This window comes from Mytilus californianus, unplaced genomic scaffold, assembly GCF_021869535.1.
Source record: "Mytilus californianus isolate M0D057914Y unplaced genomic scaffold, xbMytCali1.0.p SCAF_50, whole genome shotgun sequence".
NCBI classification, from domain to species: domain Eukaryota; kingdom Metazoa; phylum Mollusca; class Bivalvia; order Mytilida; family Mytilidae; genus Mytilus; species Mytilus californianus.
The window spans coordinates 1,062,747-1,089,124 of NW_026262702.1; the positions used below are offsets into that span (position 1 = coordinate 1,062,747).

Sequence of the window (26,378 nt, forward strand, 5' to 3'; positions counted from 1 at the left end):
AAAATGCAAAAATGCAAAAAAATGGGAAAATCGTCATTAAAGGGCAATAACTTTAATAAGTTGTCGCCTGACAATTTCAATTGTGCTGTTTTATTTGTAGATCTTGTCCTGCTGATCATTTGTGCTATTTAAAGTTTCAGTCTATCTGTTATAATTTTCAAGATTATAGACAAAAATAGAAAAAAAATGGAAAAAAATTGTCGTTGAAGGCAATAACTCCCATTAGAAGTCGTCTGACAGTTTTGATGTCAATATTCATTAGGTGGATCTTATTATTCTGAACATTTTAGCTGCCATTTTCTCTATCTTTAGCGGTTTTAAAGATAATGAACAAAAGTTGCATTTTACCCCTGTTCTATTTTTAGCCATGACGAGTTTGGTATTATTTGGTAAAGTAGTTTCAGAGGAGATGATCCTTGTAAAAGCTAATTGAGGACGGACGTCGTGTGATGGAGAAAAGCTCACAGGTGAGTTAAAAAGACATCCATGACTTTTACTGTAATACAAATAACTAAAAGGGTTGATAACAGGTGTGTGCAAAAAAGCAATAGCAAATACGATTCGGTTACTTTGCATTTAACTAATTTAGAAATGTTTAAACGGTATCGAAAGTGCGAATTTAGAAAAAATAAATAACAAAAATGATTATAAAAACTGACTACATCAAATTTTTTGTTAAAACATTGTATTTTTAAATTAATATTGTGTTTCGTTTTCATTCTCTTATATATCTTTATTTTAGAAAAATATCATACAAACTTCTTTGTTATAATGTTCTTTGTATGTGTCTTATTGTGGTGTATATTAGAGTTTGATTTTTTTAATATCTATTATAATTATACAATAAATAACAATAATTCACCATCAGTGCTTTTTGCTTATATAAGAGTTATTTCATGTAACTACATTGCTCCATATTCTAATTCCTTCAACATCTATATTTTCACTCGAACACGGTTTAGAGAATGGATCTTCCTATTTCTGAATTTTTGTAAGGGGGTTTTGTTTTTTTAAAGTAAATATTCTTAATATTTTAACTTATTTTCATTTATTTAATGCGATTTATTAATATATGATGCCCTTTATTCTTTGTTTCTTTGTTTTTTGGTGTTTTTTTGCTGTTTCATGTACTGATTTTGTTATGCATGAATACGCCATATCCTTTCTATTTCTATTAAACGACAATATTTCAATTGTTATTTATTAGGTTCGGTTAAAAATAGTTATAATAGTATTTATAGATCTCTAAATTTCATTTAAATATATTTATATATTCATGATACATTAATTCAAAAAAGTAAGACACAATTTCTATTAGATGTCAAATATTAATTTATGAATACATTTTCTTTTTACTTGACTGTCCGGGGTAAAAAAACAAACATAGCATGCACTATTTCCATAATAAAATAACATACAATAATCTTTTATTTAAATGTGGCATATGAATTAAGCAGCATTTACGAAGTTAATAATTACATACATACATGCATTTAAATAATATCCCAATTTTTTTTATGTCAATGACAAATTACACAAATGTAAAAGTATAACCACTATTGTCTCAGGAATTACATCAGTTTTGCTATACAGTGCCACTTAACATATTGCTTGACTGTTATTTTTAGTAAGCATTGCAAGTCTGATTATTTGCATATTAGTATAAATATGTGTAGTGCCACTTAACATATTGCTTGACTGTTGTGTAATTTTAGTAAGCATTGCAAGTCTGATTATTTGCATATTAATATAAATATGTGCTATAATTTTGTTACAACATTATTGTCATTAACTAACATATTCATGTCTGAACCATTTGTTGTTTGTACTTTTGGAATTGTGATAAATGTCGAAACGTGGCCGTCTCGTGATTTTTCATACGAAATAGAAGCAGTGTCATTCTCTGCAACACCACTATCGGAATCTTTATTGTCCGGTTCTTGTTCAAACAATGAATATCGCATATTTACTTCTGACATCTCATCGCTAGTGGGCCGCATATAATATTCCTCTTTGTTTCTAAGTTCTACTTTATCCTCAGGCTTTCTGTCAGGTGGCCTAAAATAAATACAGGTCAATAACAGTAAACAAAGGAACTCGGCTAAATATTGATTTATAAATTGGTGATATTGGTGTAGCTCAATCTTTAGTCCTCTGTTATTTGTCGAGCTTTTGCCATATTCGTGTTTTTCTTTCTTTTTTTGACGTCATGTTGTATGAATACCTTCGACTTATGGCTTTTAATTACCCTTGGCATCTTTCTCCTATTTTACAGTATAATTATCCTACTTTAATTTTACCATGTATGCAGCAGCGTCTTGTCATATAAGTAAATGATAACAAATTCACTTGGCACAATTCAGTTGTCTACAATAACCTTTGAGATGTATAGTTGAGTTATGGTAGCAACATACGCAAACTTAATACTGAAAGGACCAGAGTAAAATATGCTACCTTTGAGCTCAACATTTCAACCCTAGTTCAATTAGAATATGACCCACACAATTACAGAGTACAGTTATAAATCACATTCGTACCAACATAAACAATGTATACTAGGGGATGGTATATATATTTCGGGACTTCCCGCCCTTCAGCAGCTTTACCACCAGATTGGTAGGAAGATAAACTATACTACCGGAATTAATTGCTCACGGCAAGTTTCGAGAGGCTTTATCATTCGACTCGCCATAGGAAACAAAAGTAAGAGTGGGGTTCAACTATATAATATTCAGTTCTCATGGATGGCTGTTTTTGTCCGTGATTGTTTTCCTATATTCATTTAAGGTTCTTGATTGTCTCTGTTGTATCGGATTGATGCATGGTACTTAATTTAGTGACTTATAACTTGGCTACCTAACATATGTTTGGTGACTTACGTATAGATTTTATCTAGTCAAAGAAGATAATTCGTTTGGTTTAAGAAAAGCATCTCCAATTAAGGAAAAATGCTATCCCATTTGTATGATGTAAAGTACTGTTTGTCGTTTCTTTAAAATTCTCTACTCATAAATAAATTAACACTTTTTTATAAATTTGGTGCGTCTGGTTCACTTTTCTGGATTAATATTCATCAGAAACGTTGAAACCATCAACAATGAATGCCAAGGATGTATAAATACCTGCATACGCTAGCAGCCATAAGACTAGAAATGACATAAAAAGAATAGCCAAATTCTAATTGTTTTACCTTGAACCCACATCCCAGGTGACATTTAAGAAAACATATATATTTGATAAACTGCATTTGTTAGTGGAGACTACATACATACAAGATTAAGAATGTCTCTATTCTTTGTAACACAAACCTTTGTCCACATGCCACGTGACAGATGATAGTACCAATGACCAGAAGGGTAGGTAGCACTACCGCAAACACTATACCTACAGTTGCACCTGAACGAAAAAAAAGAGGAAAAATAATAGACACATGTTTCGCATAGCACACGAAGACATTACAACACTACACTTCTGTAAACAAACATTAAATAGATGAAGGCACATGGGAGCAAACAAATAGTATAATATAATCATTGTAAGGTACACTATACAATGAAACGTTCTAATATAATAATTGTTAAATGAGACAACTTTCCATTAAAACCCAATCTACAAATATCTTCATAAATGTACTGCTATTGAATTCCCGTACACTAATTCGCCGATATTTTCCCGTATGCGGTGACCTCTCGTTAGAACTTATAACGTGCACTGGAAGGTAAATAGTAATAACTGAATCTTAAAGAACAAATTTAATACAACAAATCATTTAGCAAATATTAAGAAAAAGTTAAATTAAAAAATGGGAACGCATGTAAAATAAAAAAAAATATCATGGATCTATCAATTCACTTACAACTCTGTGTTGATTTTTTATCAATGTCACGATCAAGTAAACTTGGGCAACAAACTCGAAAATTAATTAGCTTTCGAAGTTGCGATCAACAATCACTGAATGAAATATTATTTGTCGCTAATACGTTATAGATTCGTAATAAATATAAAAAAAAAAACGTGATTGATTGCTTGGTCGGGTTGTTGTCTCTTTGACACATTCCCCATTTCCATTCAGTATTTTATACAGGACTTAGTTTAGTATCGATGCATGCAATGGCTCATTACTTTCGATAACATTAAAATTCCCATAAAATTGTTTTATATTATTTTAAATGTAATTTTTATTATATTTATATTTATACTTTGAAAATATAATACAAAATGTAAATCAACATTTTTATTTTCACGCTGCAGGTTGTACAAGGTTTACCTATTCAGTAATCATGATGTGGAAATGATATTTGAAAATAAATTTCTCTGAAGATGAACGTTACGTTAATGTTATTACTATCACTGAGTCGATACCTCTGCAGGTGGACTGATAGTCCCCGAGGGTATCACCAATCCAGTAGCCATTACTTCGGTACTGGCATGAAAATACGGTTTTTGTGTCATTAAGGCCCCGTTCACACTAGGACATTTAGATCGATTTAAGCTAGATCGGTTCACTTTAGATCGATTTAAGGGCCAATGTGAACGCGTAGGATCGATCTTCAATCGGTCTAAACTAAAATACCAAAAGAGGTAGTTTAGTTTGAATCGATCTAAAGTGAACCGATCTTTCTTTAAATGTGAACGCAGAGATCGGTTTAAACTAGTACGATTGAATCGAAAATAATGTATGCGCATGTATAGCGGCACAACTATATCAATGGTTCGTTGTTTAACTCATATTTCTCTGTTAACAGACCGTTGTGTACATGCACGTAAAAACAAACTGAAAACATGTTGTCTTCGCCGTAGCATAAATTTGCGAAATCTGTGTCTTCTTTTTTAAGTTTTTTTTTTTCTTTTCAGGAACCGCAGTATTTCGTCGTGTTGTAACTTCGTTGCTACAGTCTTTTGTTTCAAAATCAAAGAAAACTGCAAGAATATTCTTTACAAAGCACAAAAATGTCAGTATTCACCTCAAAAGCTAACAAAACCTTTAAACAGACTTATTAGGAAGGGATATAGTTACGATACTGTTGTCAGGTCATTAAAGATTGCATATTTTGGCTTTAATATTGATTCACTTATAGGGTCTTTGCATCGGAATTAAACATATTTATTCTAAAACCAGTTGTTGGCATGACACGGGTTATGTTCTTCTCACATATATTTTATGATGGTATAATACTAAACCCCTAACAGGAGGGATTGTGCCTGATATTCATATGATGAAGACATAATCTTTCAATCAGTTTAATTGAGGTCTGGAGCTGGCATGTCAGTAACTGCTAGTAGTCTGTTGTTATTTATGTATTATTGTCATTTTTTTTATTTTATTTTGTTTCCTATTCTGACATCGGACTCGGACTTCTTTTAAACTGAGTTTTACTGTGCGTACTGTTGTACGTTTGTTTTTTCTACATTGGCTAGAGGTATAGGGGGAGGAGACTTGGCAGCCCTGAAGTTGAGATCTCAAAAACATGTTTAACCCCGCCGCATTTTTGCGCCTGTCCCAAGTCAGGAGCCTCTGGCCTTTGTTAGTCTTGTATCATTTTTAATTTTAGTTTCTTGTGTATAATTTGGAGTTTAGTATGACGTCCATTATCACTGAACTAGTATACATATTTGTTTAGGGGTCAGCTGAAGGACGCCTCCGAGTGCGGGAGTTTCTCGCTGTGTTGAAGACCCATTGGTGGCCTTCGGCTGTTGTCTGCTATATGGTCGGGTTGTTGTCTCTTTGACACATTCCCCATTTCCATTCTCAATTTTAAGAACACCAGTATCAAAATTCATCCAATTTTTTTTTCAAGTGTGTGTATCAGTGTATCAACACATCAATTTGATAAATTAGTTCTATTTATACACAATGTTTACAGTTTTACGGGTAATAAGGTCAGATCAATTGCATTTTTAATTGTAGTGTGAACGCACTGGTTCAGATTAGACCGATAGAGATCGATCGTTATGATTAAAGATAATGTGAACGCTAACTGGTTTTATTTAGATCGATTCAAATTAGATCGATTAAAGAAAAATGCTAGTGTGAACGGGGTCTAAGATTTGCTGTTACAAAATTTTGGAATTATATCTTCCTAATGCAAAACTCCTTGCCCGGCTTTGGCTATACTTTTTGTCCTTTTTTGTTTATAAGCTCTTCTTTATTTTAATAAGCTTTGGATTTTCAACAAATATTGTGGCCTCGAGCATCACTGAAGAGACATTTTTTATCGAAATTCGCATCTGGTGTAGAAAAGTTGGTACCGTTACTGTTATTTCAGTAATTGATTACGCCAGTTCAAAAACACAGCGACAACACGTACATGTATGCTACCGGAGATTCATTACTTTTGGGGGATACCAGTTTTCGTGGATTTCATGGATACAGGTGAACCACGAATTTAAATGTTCAACGAAGTACAAACTGCCTAAAAGCTTGAATGCAGACCTTTTTAAAACCATGAAATCAAATATCCTCGAAAATACAATTAGTCTTTAATTCACGAAAATAAGTCAAGGAAATAACAGTCACACACGTAGTTGTGGTATCGAGAAAGTGGCGATCGAAACGATGGCCACGTTGTATTATGGTTCGTAAAAAAATACGGAGGTCCAGATTTTCATCACTAATTGATAAAGACAAAAAAAAACCCACCTAATTATATGATTGTCTGTTCAAAGTCTGAAAATGGTAAATGTGTTTTCTATGATCTGAAAACTTTCTACTTGACGCTGTAAATAATTAAATTATTCAACCAATTTAACATCATCGTCAACATTTTGAAAAATTACGCAATATGAAAAAAATAAAGCGAATCGTACTGTATTAAACACAACAGCATAAAAAACAAAAACAAAACCAAAAAAATAATACAAAAAAAAACAAACAAAAAAAACACATATGTTTTTTGTTATTTTAACAACTTTATGTTCATGGAACGCTGACGTAAAAAAAAACAACAAAAACACCGTCATATGTTGTGTCTGACTATGTTTAAAGCCAAAAACAAATAAATTAAATAAATCACACATTTCGGGAAGTTTCATTTTTAATATACCTGCGCTAATGTCATCATTATTATCGACTAACTTCTTTGGTGGTAATGTTCCTCTTGCAGGCGTTGTTGAATCAGAAGATTTTGGTTGCGTTGTTGCCTCTTCTGTTGTTAACGGCTCTGTACTTATTGCTGTAGTATGGCCTGGTGGATATACATAACAATCGGAGGACATAACGTCTTCTGTATCTGATAAAATATTGAGAAATGTATGATTATTTATATGCATATCCTATTTACATGGTTTGATATGTATAGTTATATATTTTTTTAAAGAGAGTCGAAAGATACCAAAGGGAAATTCAAACTCATTAGTCGAAAATAAACTGAAACGCCATGGCAAAATACGAAAAAGACCAAAAAAACAAGCAACGGTATAAAAAACACAATATAGAAAACTTATTATAAGACTGAGCAATACGAACCTCAACAAAAACCGGATGTGATCTCAGGTGTTCTGGAAGGGTACTCAGATCTTGCTCCACATGTGGCACCCGTTGTGTTGCTCATGCATGTAAGTACAAACCCGGTATAGTCCAAATATTTTTACCATGAACTTAATTAATTCTTAGCATATTTGAATCGCAAAATTTAAGTGTATTGCTGTTAACGTAAATGCGTACGAGACCATCGATAATCACATTTCTCTAAAAAATCATTGATTAAAGATTTGAAGATGCCGAAAAAATCGAAAAGACAAACAAAAGAAGAATATTAGACCTGTTGATAAAACTGAAGTAAGCAATCAAATCAATACATATCTCTTATTAATTCTATCTGTTGTTAACTTTAATTAAAATTACTATTGATTTTTCTCCCTTTGTTGCTAATTTTCCACTTTAAAGCAAATTTTGTAGTTAATAAAAATAACTTTTTAACACCCGGTTATATCTATGAAAACTTATTTACTGTTTCTTACCTAATTCGCATACAAATGGTAGTTGCGCTGTACAATTTAAGTTACTGTCTATTTTCAAAACACCAGCAGTGAGCATCCCATGAAAACAAGAAGCTGTAGATACTGATGACTCTTCCTCTGTTAAAGAAAAAAGTATACATTTTCATAAATGACATCTGAATTGCTTTAAAATAATAAAAATGATTGCACCTAAGGAAGTAATATTTCGTATCTCTTTTTATTCATGATAGACAGCTCCTCGCGCAAGTGCAGGTTTAAAAGAAACTGACTAAAGGGATTTGGAATAGAAAAGGATTTTTCAAGGCATATATCTGAGTTTATCTTTAACTTATATCTACATATGACCAATAGCTGCGTTCTAAAGATATTGTGTCATAAAAATAAAATTGAGAATGGAAATGGGGAATGTGTCAAAGAGACAACAACCCGACCATAGAGCAGACAACAGCCGAAGGCCACCAATGGGCCTTCAATGCAGCGAGAAACTCCCGCACCCGGGGGCGTCCTTCAGCTGGCCCCTAAACAAATATGTATGCTAGTTCAGTGATAATGGACATCATACTAAACTCCAAATTATACACAGGAAACTATAATCAAAAATGATACAAGACTAACAAAGGCCAGAGGCTCCTGACTTGGGACAGGCGTAAAAATGCGGCGGGGTTAAACATGTTTTTTGAAATCTCAACCCTCCCCCTATACCTCTAGCCAATGTAGAAAAAACAAACGCACAACAGTACGCACAGTAAAACTCAGTATAAGAGAAGTCAGAGTCCGATGTCAGAATAGGAAACAAAAGAAAATAAACAAAATGACAATAATACATAAATAACAACAGACTACTAGCAGTTATGTTTTATACAGCAATACTGATGCTGTTATTGAATCCACACTCAATTTGTGGGTGAAGCATGAATAGAATGAGATTCAATAACAGCATCAGTATTGCTGTATAAAACATTTTGTGTGAAAATATCTTTAGAACACAGCTATTGGTCATATGTAGATATAAGGGAGACAATTTCAATCTATGACAAGTTGAGCAATTTGTATTCATTTACTTAAAAAAGGAATGTAAACACATAAAGCAAACGTGTAAAAGAGAGGCGAATGGTACCAAAGGAATATTTAACCTCATAATATTTGTAAGACTAACAAAGATTCTCCCGACTTGGGACAGGCGTAAAAATGCGGCGGGGTTAAACATGTTTTGTGAGATCTCAACCCTTCCCCTTTACCTCTAACAAATGGAGAATAAACCAACACACAGCAATACGCACAGTAAAACTCAATTTAAAAGAAGTCCGAGTCCGATGTCAGAATAGGTAACAAAATAAATTAAAACAAGGTATATTACAGCCGATTTCAATGAGTGTGTAGGCAAAGGTAATAATATCTTTGGTTAGCTTGCTTGCTAGCTGAACTGTGGTCATTGTTAGGTTAGGTAAACAACCCTCCTTTAAGAGTAGACTAGTCCGACAGATAACCGATCTATCTGTCTATAGGACTAGGCTACTTCGAACGGAGGGTAGTATACCTTACCTAACAATGACTTCACGGTTCAGCTAGCAAGCAAGCTGACCAAAGATATTACCTTTAGCTTCACACTCATTGAAATCGGCTGTAATACTACGAAAAACTCATTAAAGTTTCCAGACTTAAAATTATCTACATAAGTATCATCAGTGACACTATAATCAAAATTTGCAAAACGTTTTTATACTTTTGTCTTTGATAGGTTTTGTTTTAATTCTGCTTCCTACGATTACAAAAACAAGATGAAATATCAACCCATATGTTGTCGATAAAAAATATCCAACATTTTGATGATATTTTCTTCCTTGTATTTCGGTATTTGGAATACAAGGAAGATATGAGGTATATATCAACGAAACAGCAACCTGACACTACCCATATAAAACAGTATAAAAAAATAACAAATGAAAAGCCCTTAAGTGGACAACAATCAATCAAATACAAATGTTTTTGTCATACATTCTCCTTTACAAATGAAACAGTATGGAATCATGTGACTATAATGTACTCTTACACGTAACGGACATTCACCTTTCACAACTTTAGTTCTTTTTCGCCTATAAAGACCTATCCAAAACGGGGCTCTGCTTGTTGTGTTGACACATTCTAGATCGTTGATTGTACCAGCTAAGAGAAAAGATTGATAATCGGACCAGCAAGCTTCTTTTCCTTCATTCCAATATCTATTGTCTTCTATCTCGCTTTTGTCATCTACCAAAAAGATGAGTAAACTAGAAGCAGAACTTTAATTTTCAATTGAAAATCACGCATATTTTACATTATATTTTTAAACGATGTTTTTTAGAAAGTGTGATCTTTTTTTTTTATACTTTTCTCAAACGGGCCTACCGTTTTGCATTTTCATTCAGACGAACTCGCTGAACTAAACAACAAAAGTTAAACACTTGCATTTTTAAATACTGTAAAATAATTCACAGATAAAATGCTAAGTTAAATACAATTAAAATTAAATTAAAGAGTTAAAACAAAACAATATAAAACAATAATTGCTATTCATAAAGTTGTTAAAAGTATGACATAAGTCCGTAAATATACGATGTAGAAACTGGACACATATGTTAACAAAATAACTGCGACTGACATGCAAAACTTTTAAACCCATAATGCCAAATGGACGAAGTGACAAATTAGATAGAAAATTGTAGATATTATGCACTATACCAATCATTTGTATTTGGAAAAAGAAATGAGTATTACAAGGAACTCTGCAATATGTTACATGATAGTCATTTGGAAAAAAAGTATACATACAAATTACGTACTGCAAGTCGTCGGTAGTGATTGGTTAAAAACAGTATGCATACAAATTACGTACTGCAAGTCGTCGGTAGTGATTGGTTAAAAACAGTATGCATACAAATTACGTACTGCAAGTCGTCGGTAGTGATTGGTTAAAAAAAGTATGCATATAAATACGTACTGCAAGTCGTCGGTAGTGATTGGTTACAGGAATACCCATAGTATTGCCATCCTGAGTTGGTGCACTCCACACAACCACACATTATAGAGTTTTTGTTTGGCTCATCATCTCGGTCAAGCACTAGATTATTGGACACTAGTAAATAATAAATGATAACATTTACACCGTAGTTGTAAGTTTAATATCACTTTTAAACAATCAATTGAAGTACAGTTTACATCGACTTTATTTTACGAAATATGATGCAGAAAAAAGTTATGAAAAAGCTCTCTTTTTGAAAAATTTCAATATAACGGAAGTAATTAATATGCTGTTATGCATCGCAACTATAAAACTATAAAATCAAAACGCGCACTTAAGGATGTTCGCTGCTCAGTTTCAAAATAATAAACTTTTGAAAAGACCGTTGTACATTGATAGTATATAAATAACGGAACTTAAAAAGCAGAAAAAATGAAGGGGAACTGTCCTTGTTTTTTTTTTTAATATAAGCAATTGAAAATTTGGCGAGAAATAGTTCTCTCTAGATTTTTTATACATTTAACACTGGCACCCTTTTACTTTCAAAAACTATGAAAAAAAAATAAGGATCTTATAAGTTTTCAAAATTGGCTTTTTAAACAATATATTATAAAACTACGAAAAGAAAAGTAGGGGTTAGCAGCAAACATTTTAATTGGCACTACATGCATAAAAGTAGAGGATTCCAAATATCTGGCAAAAAGTATAAAACAAGAGTAGCCACCATCATTTAAATGAAAACGATGTTATGCTATGTGATACGGCAAGTCGTAAGTATATGTATTATGTAGATCTATTTACCTTTCTTATAAACAGTTATATACCCATTGCCACCACAAGAATCTTGCATATTTTCGTCACATGTCTTGTTACACATTGAATCATTTACTGTACTTTGATCTGTTTCCCATGCATAATTATCAGGCAAACAGAAACAATTGTTATCCTACAAACAGGAAAATACTTTTTAAAACTCTTTTCACATGTACCTTTAACGCGTGACCATATTCGACCACCAAGACGGATGAAATGAGTTATGTAAGGACTGCTCACCCCGGCTTGAATTTTGGGTTATCAATGCTCCTTAACTCCGTACTTTATTAGTCCTTTTAACTTTTTAATTCGAGCGTCACTGATGAGTTTTTTGTAGATGAAACGCGCGTCTGGCGTACAAAAATATAAGCCTCAGTGTATATAAAGTGCGAATCCAGTTAGTTCATTTTCACTGTCGTATGCAAGTATGTCTATTGTAGAATAAAGGATGATGGGAAAAACTGCGTTTGTTTACTTTTTGAAAATACAAAATAATTGATTTGAATGTATGTTTTAACACAATTTCATTAGAATATAACTTTTTAATGTATAATAACAGAATTAAAGTCTTAAAAGTGTAATTAAAGCTGCTGAATTCATAATATTGATCACTGAATGCGATTCATTTTAACTATAAATACGATGAACATTATCACGGTTAGTGCGATCATTTCTGATGTGGAATTTTTGGAGGTGCGATGAATTTTCATTGCTGTTTTATATGATAATTCGACATGCAACAACTGAAAATAGTCTTTTAATGACTTTAATATTGATGATATTTACAATTTGAAATGCAAGCTAGTCGTAGATGCTTATACACGGGTATGACCAACGTATTGTTGATTCCGGACGTTGTGCGTTGATTTTGTTTTCTGTACGTTCGTTTCGTGTTTTCGTCATAGTTCTGTGCCGTTCGTTAGTAAAGCATCGAAAACATAATTAGCTGTTTCTATTGAAATACCTATCTTTTTTTTTTGTTAGCAAGCATTTGCAACTACTAAAACTATTTGACATTTCTATCATTTCATATTATAAATCAAAACAACCTGCATTTTGTATTTGTTTGATGTGAAACAGAACTTACTGGAACTAGAGAAGCCCACTCATCAGGAGCACCTGATTGCAATCCAGTTTCTTAGAAATCCAGTATTTTGATCTTGAGGTCAAAGGTCAAGACTATGCTCTATTTGTAGTTTAATCAAGTTTTGATTATACAGAGTGTTTTTTTCGCGATGTTTTCAAGTAAATCAAAGACCTGTGTATTTAAAATAATCACATGGTGTTCATGTAATATAAATAATGTATAATGCTGTCAGGAGCAGTAAACTTTGTTTTCATAAACATTCAATACTTAACTGAACAGTACGTCAATTAGTCTTTGGTGAAAATAATAGGACGGTCTACTCTACAAACATCGTTTTGCGATGCAGTGATTAACATTCGGAATTAACTGTACGGCGGTTATACCCCGTGGTATAGAACCATTTAAACATATAACTATAAACTGTATTCAATATATCCTTGAATTCTTACAATTACGTATTTGCTTATTTGTAACAACGATTTATAAGAAATTCAAACATAAATTAAGATGACTAGATTGTAGGTCGAACTTTCTTTACCGTATAAATTTTATCTTACATATAGATCTTGATCTGGACAAAAATTAGAGAAAATAGAATTGACTTTTTTTTTAACCAAGAAATGCTATTTTACGGAATTTATTGATATAATAACTCAGACTTTCACTCACAAAGTATGCATATATAATCAATCCTTCTGACTTCATAAATTTTGTTAGAGAGTCGGCTGAATTAAAACTTTATATGATGAAATTAATTAATTTCCTTCTGTGAAAATGCATCGCATGTACAATAGAAATGAATCGCCCCTACAGTGAAAATGAAAGTCTAGTATCATTATGAATCGCATAACGAAAACAGCATAGTGGAATTTAATGCAATATCAACAACCTGAATAACAAAACCTGTTTTAAGTTATACAACATTAATAATTATGTTAAAAGGTACATTTTTCTGCAAATGAAACTTAACACGCTCTGTTCGTGAACTATTCTTAATATTTATCTATTTGTGTATCAATTTTACACCCGGGTGGCTGTAGGCGCGATGAAAACCCGTCCGCTTCTCATACCTATATCATGAATTTATAAAAACAGTACACGTTACATATTATTTCTTATTTTATTAAAAAATCATGAATTTGTCGTCTGTTTATTTATCATCCTGCATTAGAAATTCATAACGGATACAGTAAAAATGATATTCTAGGATTCGCACATTATATTCACCGAGCCTGAATTCTTTGATGAGTTTATTTAAGTTTGGTTTGCATTACATTGTAGATTTATGTAAGTCTATCTCTTCAATGATACCAGGCTTATAGTTTGGTATGAAAGACGCGCGTTTCGTCTACAATTCGTCAGTAATTAAAACTCTTTTTTTTAAGTTTTATTTAGGAATAAATTATAACAGATTTATCTATGATCTTTTGGTGCAGTTCTTAATGACGAGCTATTAATGAAGCCTTTTGTGAAAAGTCGCTGATGCATTATTACCTTCGTTTTATGACGTTTTAAGTTAGGTGAGTATTTTGCAATAAATATTTTTTAAACATATTTTAAGACTTTACCTTAAAACAGGTAGAAGTAAAGATATGTTGTATAATTGCCAATGAGAGAAATTATATATACTAGAGACCAAATGATGTAGATTTTAGCAACTATAGGCCACCGTACGGCATTCAACAATGAGCAAAACTCATAGCGTATAGTCAGTTATAAAAGGTCCCGACATGACAAAATGTGAAATAATTCAAACGAAAAACCAACGGCCTGATTTATGACAAAATAATAAACGATAAACAAATATGACATACTGGCTCCTGACTGGAACTAGCTCATAAAGAATGTGACGCGGTAAAACATGTATGTGAGCGATCAACCCTCCCCTAACCTTGGACAGTGGTGTAGCAGAACAGAATACGATCAGTTGGAAATGACTTGACACATCATCCGATCGGAACGACGTACAAATAAAACAATTAACACAAAAACAAAAGAAACAAATTGTCGATATAAGAGTACTTGCAGTTACTGAAAGCTAGTTTAAAGGCAATAAATGATAAAATAATTTCACACAGACTAAAGTTTTTAACAACATTTGATATACATGAGATCAAAAGTTTTGGAAACAAAATACAGAAAACGTTTCAGAGTTTCAAAACAAAACGATCCTTAATCTAACATCCAAAACAGTCTGAAGCTAACATTACCAGGAGGAGGTAGTTGAAACTTCTGTTTTAAGGTGGTACCCAACACCTTGACTAATATTAATTTGGCTCGTTTAATTTTCATAAAATTTTGACAAAATGTTTACTTTGACCCTTTGACAAAAATATAAAAATTTCAAAACATTTGAACCAACCACTTTATCAGAAAAATTTCATTGGTTATATAGCAGTTTGACAAACACTAATTTTGATCATTGAGAAGCTTGATATTTCCTTAACAATACAACGTAATTAAAACGTTTAGCTGATTTTTACAGAGTTATCTCCCTGTAGTGTTAGGTACCACTTTAATATAAATACATTATTTGTAAACTAAAGTTTTCTGTTTAGATGTGTTTTGTTATTCAAGAACTGGCATTGGGTGGATGGTCACTTTTGATTGTGACATTTAACCTTAAGGGGAACCGTTAGAGTTGTAGTTCATAGAAAATATAAAAGACGAATCAAAACTAGAATTCATGGCAACACATTAAAAGATATATTAAACATACAGGAAAACACGAGGAGCCATTCAGATCAACAGAAAATACAACGTTTGGACAATACAAACTGAACATGCTTGCAACTGATTTAAACAAGAAAAGATCTAATTTTTCGGTATTATCATGGACTCAAAATTACTAACAATAGAAACGTGTGGATTGTTTTGTACACTTCAATAACCATGCAACAAAATAAAACAAGTTTACCATGAAATAATCACATTTTCATCACGATGTATATACACTTCATATATCTGCCTCGGCATAAAAGAACTCATAAAGGGATAAAAGAATGGACTTACTTTACACAAAAAGTCAATTTAAATGTATCACAATAATAATTATAATCATAATAATAATAATCACTATTATTTTGGAGTTATTGTGTTGTTTTTTATTTTCCTTTCGATTTTTTTTTTGCCTGTTTTTAATATTACTAGTATTATTAATGCTATTGTTGTTGTTTTTAAAGTTTGCCAGAAGGTCAGATACATTAACGAATCGTTTTGTCAACTGCGATAGGTTTTTTAGTAAGATGTGGGAAATATCAAGGGAAAACAAATTAAATCATTTTGTATATAAATCGTTTTCTTAATTATTTGAAAAGGATCTTAACTTGCATTTCGACACTTTATATTTTACTTTAAACACCCGTTAAACAACATTTATAATATGGATGAACATATTTGCAATTCAAATGAGGATTGTGATATGTAATTTTGAACTACTTTGTACAATTAAAAGATACATCATATATGGAAATACGAAGCATGTCTTTTTATGAGACAAACTTAAGCAAACACGTTATTTGATAAGTGAGAAGAACTGAAATTATATTCTTATTGCACATCATTTCAAGTTCTATCATTTGTACAGTTTCATCTATAGGTGAAATGAAAGCTTCCGTCAAGATATGGTTTTGTATGAACATTGGTATATTTACATCATTGTTTTACAATATAGCATAACGGATTTACTAGCACATCATTTATATTTTATTCAAGAATGCACCCATCTATAAACGACAAGAACGCCAAATGTACCGAACTAAAAAAGTAGCTTCCAAAATCAATAAGTCTATTTTTACAAAAAAAAACTGTGAAGCAGTATATGTACTTTGCTTAAAAAATGAGTCAATAAAATTGAGAATGGAAATGGGGAATGTGTCAAAGAGACCAAAGAGCAGAAAACAGCCGAAGGCCACTAATGGGTCTTCAACACAGCGAGAAAATCCCGCACCCGGAGTCGGGCAGCTGAAGCCCGTAAATAAAAATGTGTACTAGTTCAGTGAAAATGGACGTCATACTAAACTCCAAAACATATAAATGAACTAAAATTAAAAAACATACAAGACTAACAAAGGCCAGAGGATCCTGACTCGGGACAGGCGCAAAAATGCGGCGGGGTTAAACATGTTTTGTGAGATCTCAACACTCCCCCTATCAGTCTAGCCAATGTAGAATAAACAAAAACACAGCAATATGCACAGTAAAACTCAGTTTAAAAGAAGTCCGAGTCCGATGTCAGAATAGGTAACAAAAGAAACTAAGCAAAATGACAATGATACATAAATTAACAAAGGACTACTAGCAGTTACTGACATGCCAGCTCCAGACTTCAGTTAAACTGATTGAAAGATTATGACGTCATCATATGAAAATCAAGCACAATCCATCCTGTTAGGGGTTTAGTATCATACCATCATAAAATATATGAGAAGAACATAACCCGTATCATGCCAACAACTGGTTTTTAGAACAAATGTGTATATTTCCGATGAAAAGACCCTATGAGTGAATCAATATCAATACCAAAATATGCCATCTTCAATGACCTGACAACAGTTTCGTAACTATATCCCTTCTGAATAAGTCTGTTTAAAGGTTTGGTTAGCTTTTGAGGTGAATGCCGACATTTTTGTGCTTTGTTAGGAATATTACCATAAAAGATTGGATGTGAAATACCTGAACGTATAAGATGTCTGCATGTTGATTTATATTTACGAATGATGTCCTTGTACCGATGATAAAATTTGGGAAATGTTTTGACTAGTTTGTGATATCGAAAACCCTGGTGTAATAATTTTTCAGTAATACAAAGATTTCTGTCGTTAAAATCAAATACAGCATTACATACACGAGCGAATCGAACAAGTTGAGATATATAAACACCATAAGATGGCGACAAGGGAAAGTCACCATATAAAAATGGATAATTAACAATAGGAAATGAAAAATCATCTCTTTTATCATAAATTTTGGTTTTAAGCTTCCCGTTTAAGATATAGATATCAAGATCCAGGAAAGGGCAGTGTTCATTGTTAGAATTAGCTTTATTTAAAGTCAGTTCAGCAGGATAAATCTCTTTAGTGTACATATTGAACTCGTCATTATTGAGAGCCAATTTATTATATATCATCCAAATATCTAAAAGTGTTATTAAATTTTTGTATCAGATCAAGTTTGCTTATTTGCTACAAAAATATTGCCTATAACATCAATGTTACTTTTGTTAACTTCCCAGTAAAGATAACACTAGATATTACTAACTAATCAAATCATAGGACGGTTAACAAAAGGATGACTGAAAATCTTGTGTGACCTGAACAAAAATGCTTGCCTTATATTCACCTCAACTCTGGTGATAAAAGACAAAAGCAATTAATCTCATTTGCATAGATTGATATTCAAAACTACATCAATGTGATGACTGAACGGCAGTCGGATGATGAATGATCCATGTGATGACTGAACGGCAGTCGGATGATGAATGATCCATGTGATGACTGAACGGCAGTCGGATGATGATTGATCCATGTGATGACTGAACGGCAGTCGGATGATTATTGATCCATGTGATGACTGAACGGCAGTCGGATGATGATTGATCCATGTGATGACTGAATGGCAGTCGGATGATGATTGATACATGTGATGACTGAACTGCAGTCGGATGATGATTGATCCATGTGATGACTGAACCGCAGTCGGATGATGATTGATCCATGTGATGACTGAACCGCAGTCGGATGATGAATGATCCATACAAAGGATAACAGAAATTCAAAAAATAGCGGACACTGCAACAAACTCCTCCGACAAAATACACATACACACAATGACAAAAACGAACAACACGTGGTCCAGATAACCTTACTTGACACAGCCACCTAATGTATATGTGTGTAAAACAAGTGTATTGTGCGCAAATCTGCTTATGTATTAAAATTAAAAAAAAGCTTGCATAGGATTCAAGACGTATAAAAGCTTTTATAATGATTTGATAGAATAGCATCAGCAATGTGTTTAAAACCTAAAATATGTATCCTTAGAGACCAAACATACCATTTAAATCAATTGTAGTAGGTAGCCTACGGAAGCCCATAGGGGACCTAAAAAAATAATAGTATATCGTTATCTCAATATATATATCGTTCTTTTGATATAATTAAATCGTTATCTCGATATATTAAGATCGTCATCTCGATTTTTATATCGTTATACCGATATAATTATATCGTTATATCGATATAGTTAAATTCGTGGCTTCCGTAGTAGCCATCCATTAAAATCTTAAAATGTTAATTTTTTTATTTCGACGAGAGAATAAATATTAAAAGGACTATACATTTATAGATTATTTTATACAAAATGCAATAAATAGGAGTACTCACCATCATTCCGAAGAACATATCACAATTACCAACGCAAGTTCCTGGGCTGTCACTGTTGTACTGGCTAACAATGCTAGACGTATTCATCTGAGAACAACCTTAAAAAATCAGAGATATGATTGCAATTTTAGGCAAAGATAAGTAATACTTTTACTTATGATAAATTAAGACAAGATAAAAAAAAACCTTCTACGAGTTATCAAACATTTAATAGTAGATAATCTGTAATTTATCCTTATAACCTTATAATTGAGATTATCAAATTTAAATATAAATCAAACATGTATTGCAAAAAAGTATACAAACGTACCGAACTTCAAGGTAAATTCAAAAAGTGGGACGTCCATAAAAATTGACTAAATCATATGTATTCAATCAACGGAATGAGTGAAAAATAACTGTCATATTCCTGACTTGGAAAATGCATTTTCCGAAGAAAATGTTGGGTTACATGGTTTTATAGCCAGCTAAACCTCGCACTAGTATGACAGTTGTTTATAGTTCCGTTATATTGACAGAATTGGATGAGCAACCCAAACAGACATAATTATAGGTAAATGTAACAATAATTGCGATCCAACAGCCAAAATTGTGTAATCATACATACAAACTAACTTAAAAATTCGAACAAACATACAAATAAATCTGACAAAGACGCCAACAAAAACATTTTTGTATTGATTGTATATTGAAAAATACACGAATACAATTTTTTATGTAGTTGATAGTACCTACCGTATTAAGTAAAATATAAACAGAAGGGTAAACAAAAACCTGTACAGAAAATAAAGACTCACAAATTCAGCACCAAAAACCTGTAACTCAAAACCAGCTTGTATTATTTGTGTAGTAGACACTGAATATTTATCTATTAGGTCTTGGTACTTTCCGATGAACTTTTTGAGAAAAAGGACGAGACGTTTTTTGACAAAACCCTGGCTTATTAATTTTTGCTTATACACCGGTGACGTTTTACAAAGTCTGAGTAGCAACTGCAAGTTCTTGAATATCAAGTTGCGAAAGGTTTACTTCATATGTGGTTGAAGTTGGTTTGTTGCTGTTAACGTGAGGAAAATTAATAATTTCAAAATTGAAATCGTCTCGTTTGTCATAGATTCTGGTACTGAGATGACCGCTGGTTGTCAAATCGAGGTAAATGTGTGGAAATGAGGCGGAGGAGCTGTACCTGTGGTTTCTTTGATTTCTAGTTCAGGGGGATGTATTAATGGGACCCAATCAGAAAAGTTTGGACTGTTAACGGTAAGAACATCATCAATATATCTGTATTTGAAATTAAATGATCTTGCTTCTTTGATCTTCTTTTTTTTCACAAGTGTCTGAAGGAACTCGGACTCATGTGAAAAAAAGAAAAGGTCGAGCAGGAGAGATGCACAGGTGGTTCCCATAGGAATACCGACAACCTGCTGGAAAACAAATTAAACAAATATGTTGTCAATGAAAAACTCTAGCATACTTATATACTTTCTCACATGAATTGATAATTTTAAAAATGCATCTTCAAAACATCTACATACCCATTATCTGTATCCACGGTGTAAATTCATCGTATGTTCCAACCCAAAAGTTTGTATTTTGAGGAAATGAACAGTTATAAAGCTGTTGTTGAAAAGAACCATTAACTAAATCACCGCCTCGTTGTAAGCAATCATCTCTTGCAGCATCCCAGTTTAATTGAGTAGAATTATATCTATACACCAATATGCATGAATCTGTAGAAAAAGGTAAAGACAATGGTAATGATAGTTATTTCAGCATGTTTGTCTCTCAAAGGGTTAAAGTTTTAATCTGTATCGACTACATGAGTTGCTAGACTACAAAATCAAATCTGAAAGCAAAACGATTAGCTTGAACGTAAACTCTTTGAACCACGGACTGTAGTTTTCGGTTTTTTTTGGGGGGGTGGTGGCATATTTCTAGGGCTTTTTTTCCTAGACCAGGAATATTCGAATTATACGATTCCCCTTCATTTATCACCACGCTTACAAACAAGAAAACTATTTTGGAAAATATTTCAAATTTTATGCAGTAATCAATTAAAGAAACTGATGAACAATTTAAATATACGGAATTCAAATAGGAAAGCTATAATACTATCCCAAGCCCATTTGCTTAACTTGGTAAATACAATACAAACTAGTTCTTTTAAAGCATTCCTCTACTATCAATTTACTCGAATAGACTTTTGTCCGTTCCTTAACTTATGATAGGTGTCTTAGGGGTCAAAAGCAAATCCGATAAATGTTCATTTAAATGTGATTATAATATACTAAATGCAAAATGAAAAAAAAGGAATTAAAAAGAAGTTAAATGCACCACCCCTGTGAGAGTATTTGAGATATTGGTTCGTTATGGTTGAAAGTTGTCATCCAGATGTTAGATGTTGTATTTCTTTTGTCACGCAGTATTTTTAATTGAGATCATGCAAATAATAACTATAAACACAAAAAGAACTGAAAAGAACACGCGAACCAATGAAAGCTTGTTGTTTATGTCTATGCATATGTCATACAACAGGTTATTTGTTACTGCAACTATTTAAAGTCTATTGTTAGCTTTAGAAAGATTTTTAATGATGATAGATAGTTTGATAAATTTAAACTTCCTGGGAATCTTCAATTATTTACAAATTACTAATAATGTTGTTATTTCAGTTATATCTTATCAGTAATAAATCAACTAACTGCGATAGCACAAAAACAATATTGTTTATCATAATTATCCAAGATGCAAACAAATAATAACAATAAAAAATAATATCATTTTCATGTACCATTACAACATTACTGTAGCTTCATATGCAAAATCAAACAATTTTGTCGCACAATTACTACTCAGACAAAACTTGAATTGTTTAATCAGAAGTCATTTACTAATGCATTTGTTTTTGGTCATTCCAATACGTTTACACCGTCAATTCGTATGAACGCGCTAAGTTTTTTGATTTTTGCATTCTGTACGTATGATCACGTGAATTAAGCTGCAACCTTCGGAAATTTCCTTTTTAATGATATAGTATAGTGTTATTTTTTTACCTGCTATTGGCGTCTCTACTGATCAATCAATTGAAAATGTGTGATTTGTTTTGGTTTAACTAAGTTCAAAAAATAATCGTCTTCATTTCGTTATAGACAATGATATAATATACCATATAATTTTAAAACCATTGTTTTAAGAACAATAGTCATAAAATTATAGTATACTTTTATACTCGTTGTTTATGATCTTTCTTTTTTTCTATTTATCCCTTTTTATTTCTTTCCATCGACTGAAGCTAGAAGGTAATACATTCATGTAAGTCAGACTCAAGGACGAAGTAATAAACTGTGATATATGCAATTATTAAATGTTCTAGAAATTGTAGCAAGCCAATCTGGGAGCTAAAAGGCAATGAAATATACGTGAAACATACGTTTGAGTGAAAGTGACAAAAGGGAGGTACAATAAAGTTAAGCTTTGAGTAAAAAAAATGTGTCGCAGTGCTTAAAACTTGAATGATAAAGGTTCTTCTTCCGAATTTTACTATATAGTATGTGAGGTTTTGTAATTCACTTTTGAAAATTCCTAAAACTTAGCCCAAGTAAATGTAGAAATGACAAATCGTTGTACCTTGTGGGACGATTCACCAGTCAACCTTTTTCATAATAAGCATGTTTTCACAAATTGAAAAAAAAAAAATCATAAAAGATTTTCGAATTCTCTACATGATAAGACAAATCTGCTAAAAGTTCCTCTGATATTTTTAAGGACTATCATGTCTTTATTGAAGAATTAATACATTTTATTGGATCTTATTTTTTTATTTTTACGCATGAATGAAAGGAAATTTTGGTTATACGTATAATGAGACAGCAACCCAAAGTCAAAATGACCACAAGACATCATGAGCCTAAGACAATAGACAAGTTTCAAGCTTTAAATCGTCATAATTCTATTAAAGTTTAGAATAGATTAAACAGAAATGATCAAACTCTGTCATCAACATAAAACTACCCAAATAATAATAAAAAAGAACATCAAAATATGAAATAAGGACACTACTGGTTGAGGTTCCTGATTATGGACTGACATAAATATGTGTCGGAGTTAAGGACTTTTATTTTTATCTTGACCCTACTGCTTTTTATCTTGATCAGTGCATTAAAAAAAATACACAAAAGAACCTACAAAAAAATCTGAAATAACGATATAATAGTCAACAACAAAAAATGACAAACAAAAAATTAATGATAAACTATCTTATGCCGTATGTTTACTCGTCACAATAACTGGAAGTAAGCGCAAAGTACTTAAGCTGATGATAAGTAAATGCCTTTCAGTACCTTGATATCGGTTGCTGAACTTCATAGAAGATTTCCTTTGTCATAAACACCAGCAACTTTATTAAAAGTACAAGAATGAAAACATGATCTGGAGCAATGTCCATCTAAAATGTTAAGAAAAACAAAAACAAAAAATATTTTTGTATTGTTCAAAAAATGAAAACAACACGTTATAAATTTCATGCGCCCGAAGCGCTTTTTTGAATTTACCTTCACAAGGAACACTCGCAGCCGAATATTTGAAAGCCAAGGTTGTATAAGAACCGAAACAGTCGAAGAGCTATATGACCAAAAAAGAAATAAATTGATGAATAAATGTCCACCCAAAAATTAAAGAAGCATCGATTGAATACCAACAAATAAACTGCCTTTTATCAATAAGGCTGTAAAGTCAAAGAGAAAATTTTCAGGGAAATACCTTAATTTTGTAAGCTTTATGAACAATATTGCTGTAAAAAAACGGATACAAATTACCACTTTTAATAAATATCTAGCGTGACTTCTTTCTTCATTGTATTTGCACTGATAGCATTCGTATAAAACGAAAAAAATATTCTTCGATAAAATTTCATTTAAGTTTTTTAAATGATTTAATCGCAATGAACATGAATGTTAAAAACAAATGTTTAAAAAAAGAATGTTGTACACACCTCTATAATTTTAGTTCGTTTAATCAACAATGAAAAGAAATTATCAAATTAATTTTTTTGCACTTAATAACCCAACTGCTTCAATGCGTGCTAGTTTCTTATCTTAAATTTTGTTTCGCTTTGTTCATTATATAATGTTGTCCCGATGTATAGTCATCTTGTTTCACTCCTACCTTGATAATATCATATTCCGTTTCGTACCTCACCCATTAATTGTCTTAAAATCCATTTATTAATAAATTGAATTTATATTATCATGATTTTTCATCCATTCATATAATTTGTTAATTTTTAAGTACTCACAGTTTTCAAAGAAGAAAAATACGACAATGATAAAACACAGCTTGCAATTCATTCTTCCTATGCAAATATAACTATTTTGTATATAAAACTTTATTTAACACGGAAGTTTTAACACTTCAATTGCTTTAGGAGTATCAAATTTCAATATATATTGTGTACCCGTTAAATGTCTTTCAGCTAAAAAATGTATCACATAATGGATGCATGGGTGGTTTTCCAAATGAACTTAAAAACAGTACTTCATTTATTATATATTGGCATTTCATAGTACACACAAAGGATAACAGTAATAAGCGACAATACCTTATTTCTCCAGGTGCATAGGCACCGAACCCGCAACTTTCGCAAATGAAAAAGGAAAAGAATTTCTAGATATAATGCACAGAAACAATGGGAACGAAGCCTTCTATTGTATCGACACGGACGTTATTGAAACAACATTTGCAAAAAGGCAGCTTGGAACACTTTAACGGATCCACCTAAATTGTGAACGAATTTCAAAGTATACCATACTAATATTTTCCGTATAATTTTAACAATTTTTCGGGAAAATAGTGTATATACCACGCAAGAATCAATATGTCCATGCTTCCGGACTTACCATACACCTTCGGATATTTGCCTAATGCTGGTGACTGATTTGTAAGTAATCAAGTAACAAAGTCTTCCTCTGTCCCATTAAGAAAGACTAGTAAATGGTTAGCTTAAATTTTGATATTACGAAAAAAATTTCACAAAATGTTATACACGTTACTTATACATAAATACTGGACCTCATTTTGGTTGTTATTGAACGACCATCGATTACGATAAACGTCAAAACTACTAACGAGTCATATGGCTGATGGCAAATGCAAAATATTAAAAGAAACTTCACGTTAAGAAACTAAGTATATCCAATCCATCTGTACATCATTTCACTCAGTGCAAATGTTATTGTTTAGTTTTATATTTATGGAGGTTGTTGAGAGTGTGGTATGTATTGCTAAAGGTTATCTTATTGAAGTACATATATTTTACGGTCTTAAATTTCAATTTGATTTGAATGATTCAAATTGGTCAAACAAAATAGATGAAATTACTCATTGTATGAACAAAATTAGCTTAGAGGTCAAAATAAAAATTCGTGTGCAAAAACTGTTTAAAAGAAGATTACAGAATTCAACAAAATGTTATTTGAAGACAACTCAGCCACAATATTCCGGTATAACTGTTTGAACAAACAAATATTTAGAAATGTCCACATATGAGGCAAGTGGGTAGCCTTAATACTGAAACCACTGTGGTGTGTATATTAAGAAAATCATTTTGGGAGTATGCAGTATACACTTTGATGTATGTAGAAATAGACAACTTGTTATCAATACAACAAACTTCTTTTCATCACGCTAAATTGCAGTCGATGAAAAAAATCACCTGGTTTTATTCGCTCCAATAACAACCCAAACTCACTTCTAATAAGTCCAGGGGCCTCGGTGGCCGAGTGGTCTAAGTAGTTACTACTGTAATCACTAGCCAGTCAACACTGAGGTTGTGAGTTCGAACCCCGCTCGTGCGGGTGCACTCGACTCCAATCTTAATTGACTAGGATTGTCAATTTTCCTATCGAAGGTCGGTGGTTTTCTCCGGGCACTCTGGCTTCCTCCACCCATAAAAACTGGCCGCCACGAAATAGCCCAAAAGCGGTGCTTAAAAGTGGCGTTTAAACACCAAAAATCAAAATCAAATCAAATCTAATAAGTCCTTGAATGAAGTATACTGCAATATTGTTCGCAATGCCAATTTGACTCTGAATCTGTTGAATTTAACTATCTCTTAGTGATATTAGGAGTCAAACATTCTTAT

The 26,378-nt window shown here is 32.1% G+C and overlaps 1 protein-coding gene across 2 annotated transcripts; it reads right to left on the reverse strand.

The window, feature by feature from the left end:
- Positions 1-1,187: 1,187 nt before the first annotated feature.
- Positions 1,188-24,640, reverse strand: LOC127703774 (uncharacterized). Of its 2 annotated transcripts, none has more exons than XM_052207855.1 (10): positions 24,534-24,640; positions 20,776-20,970; positions 19,241-19,338; positions 11,759-11,903; positions 10,937-11,071; positions 10,027-10,206; positions 7,960-8,076; positions 7,044-7,229; positions 3,309-3,396; positions 1,188-2,058 (listed from the first exon to the last, which is right to left on the reverse strand). In XM_052207855.1, the coding sequence occupies exons 1-10, from the start codon at positions 24,583-24,585 to the stop codon at positions 1,761-1,763; spliced, it is 1,494 nt and encodes a 497-aa protein (XP_052063815.1). In that variant the 5' UTR covers positions 24,586-24,640; the 3' UTR covers positions 1,188-1,760. The 2 variants fall into 2 exon arrangements, with proteins under 2 accessions (XP_052063815.1, XP_052063816.1); XM_052207856.1 differs by lacking the exon at positions 24,534-24,640 and adding an exon at positions 23,581-23,658.
- Between the last annotated feature and the right edge of the window lie 1,738 nt (positions 24,641-26,378).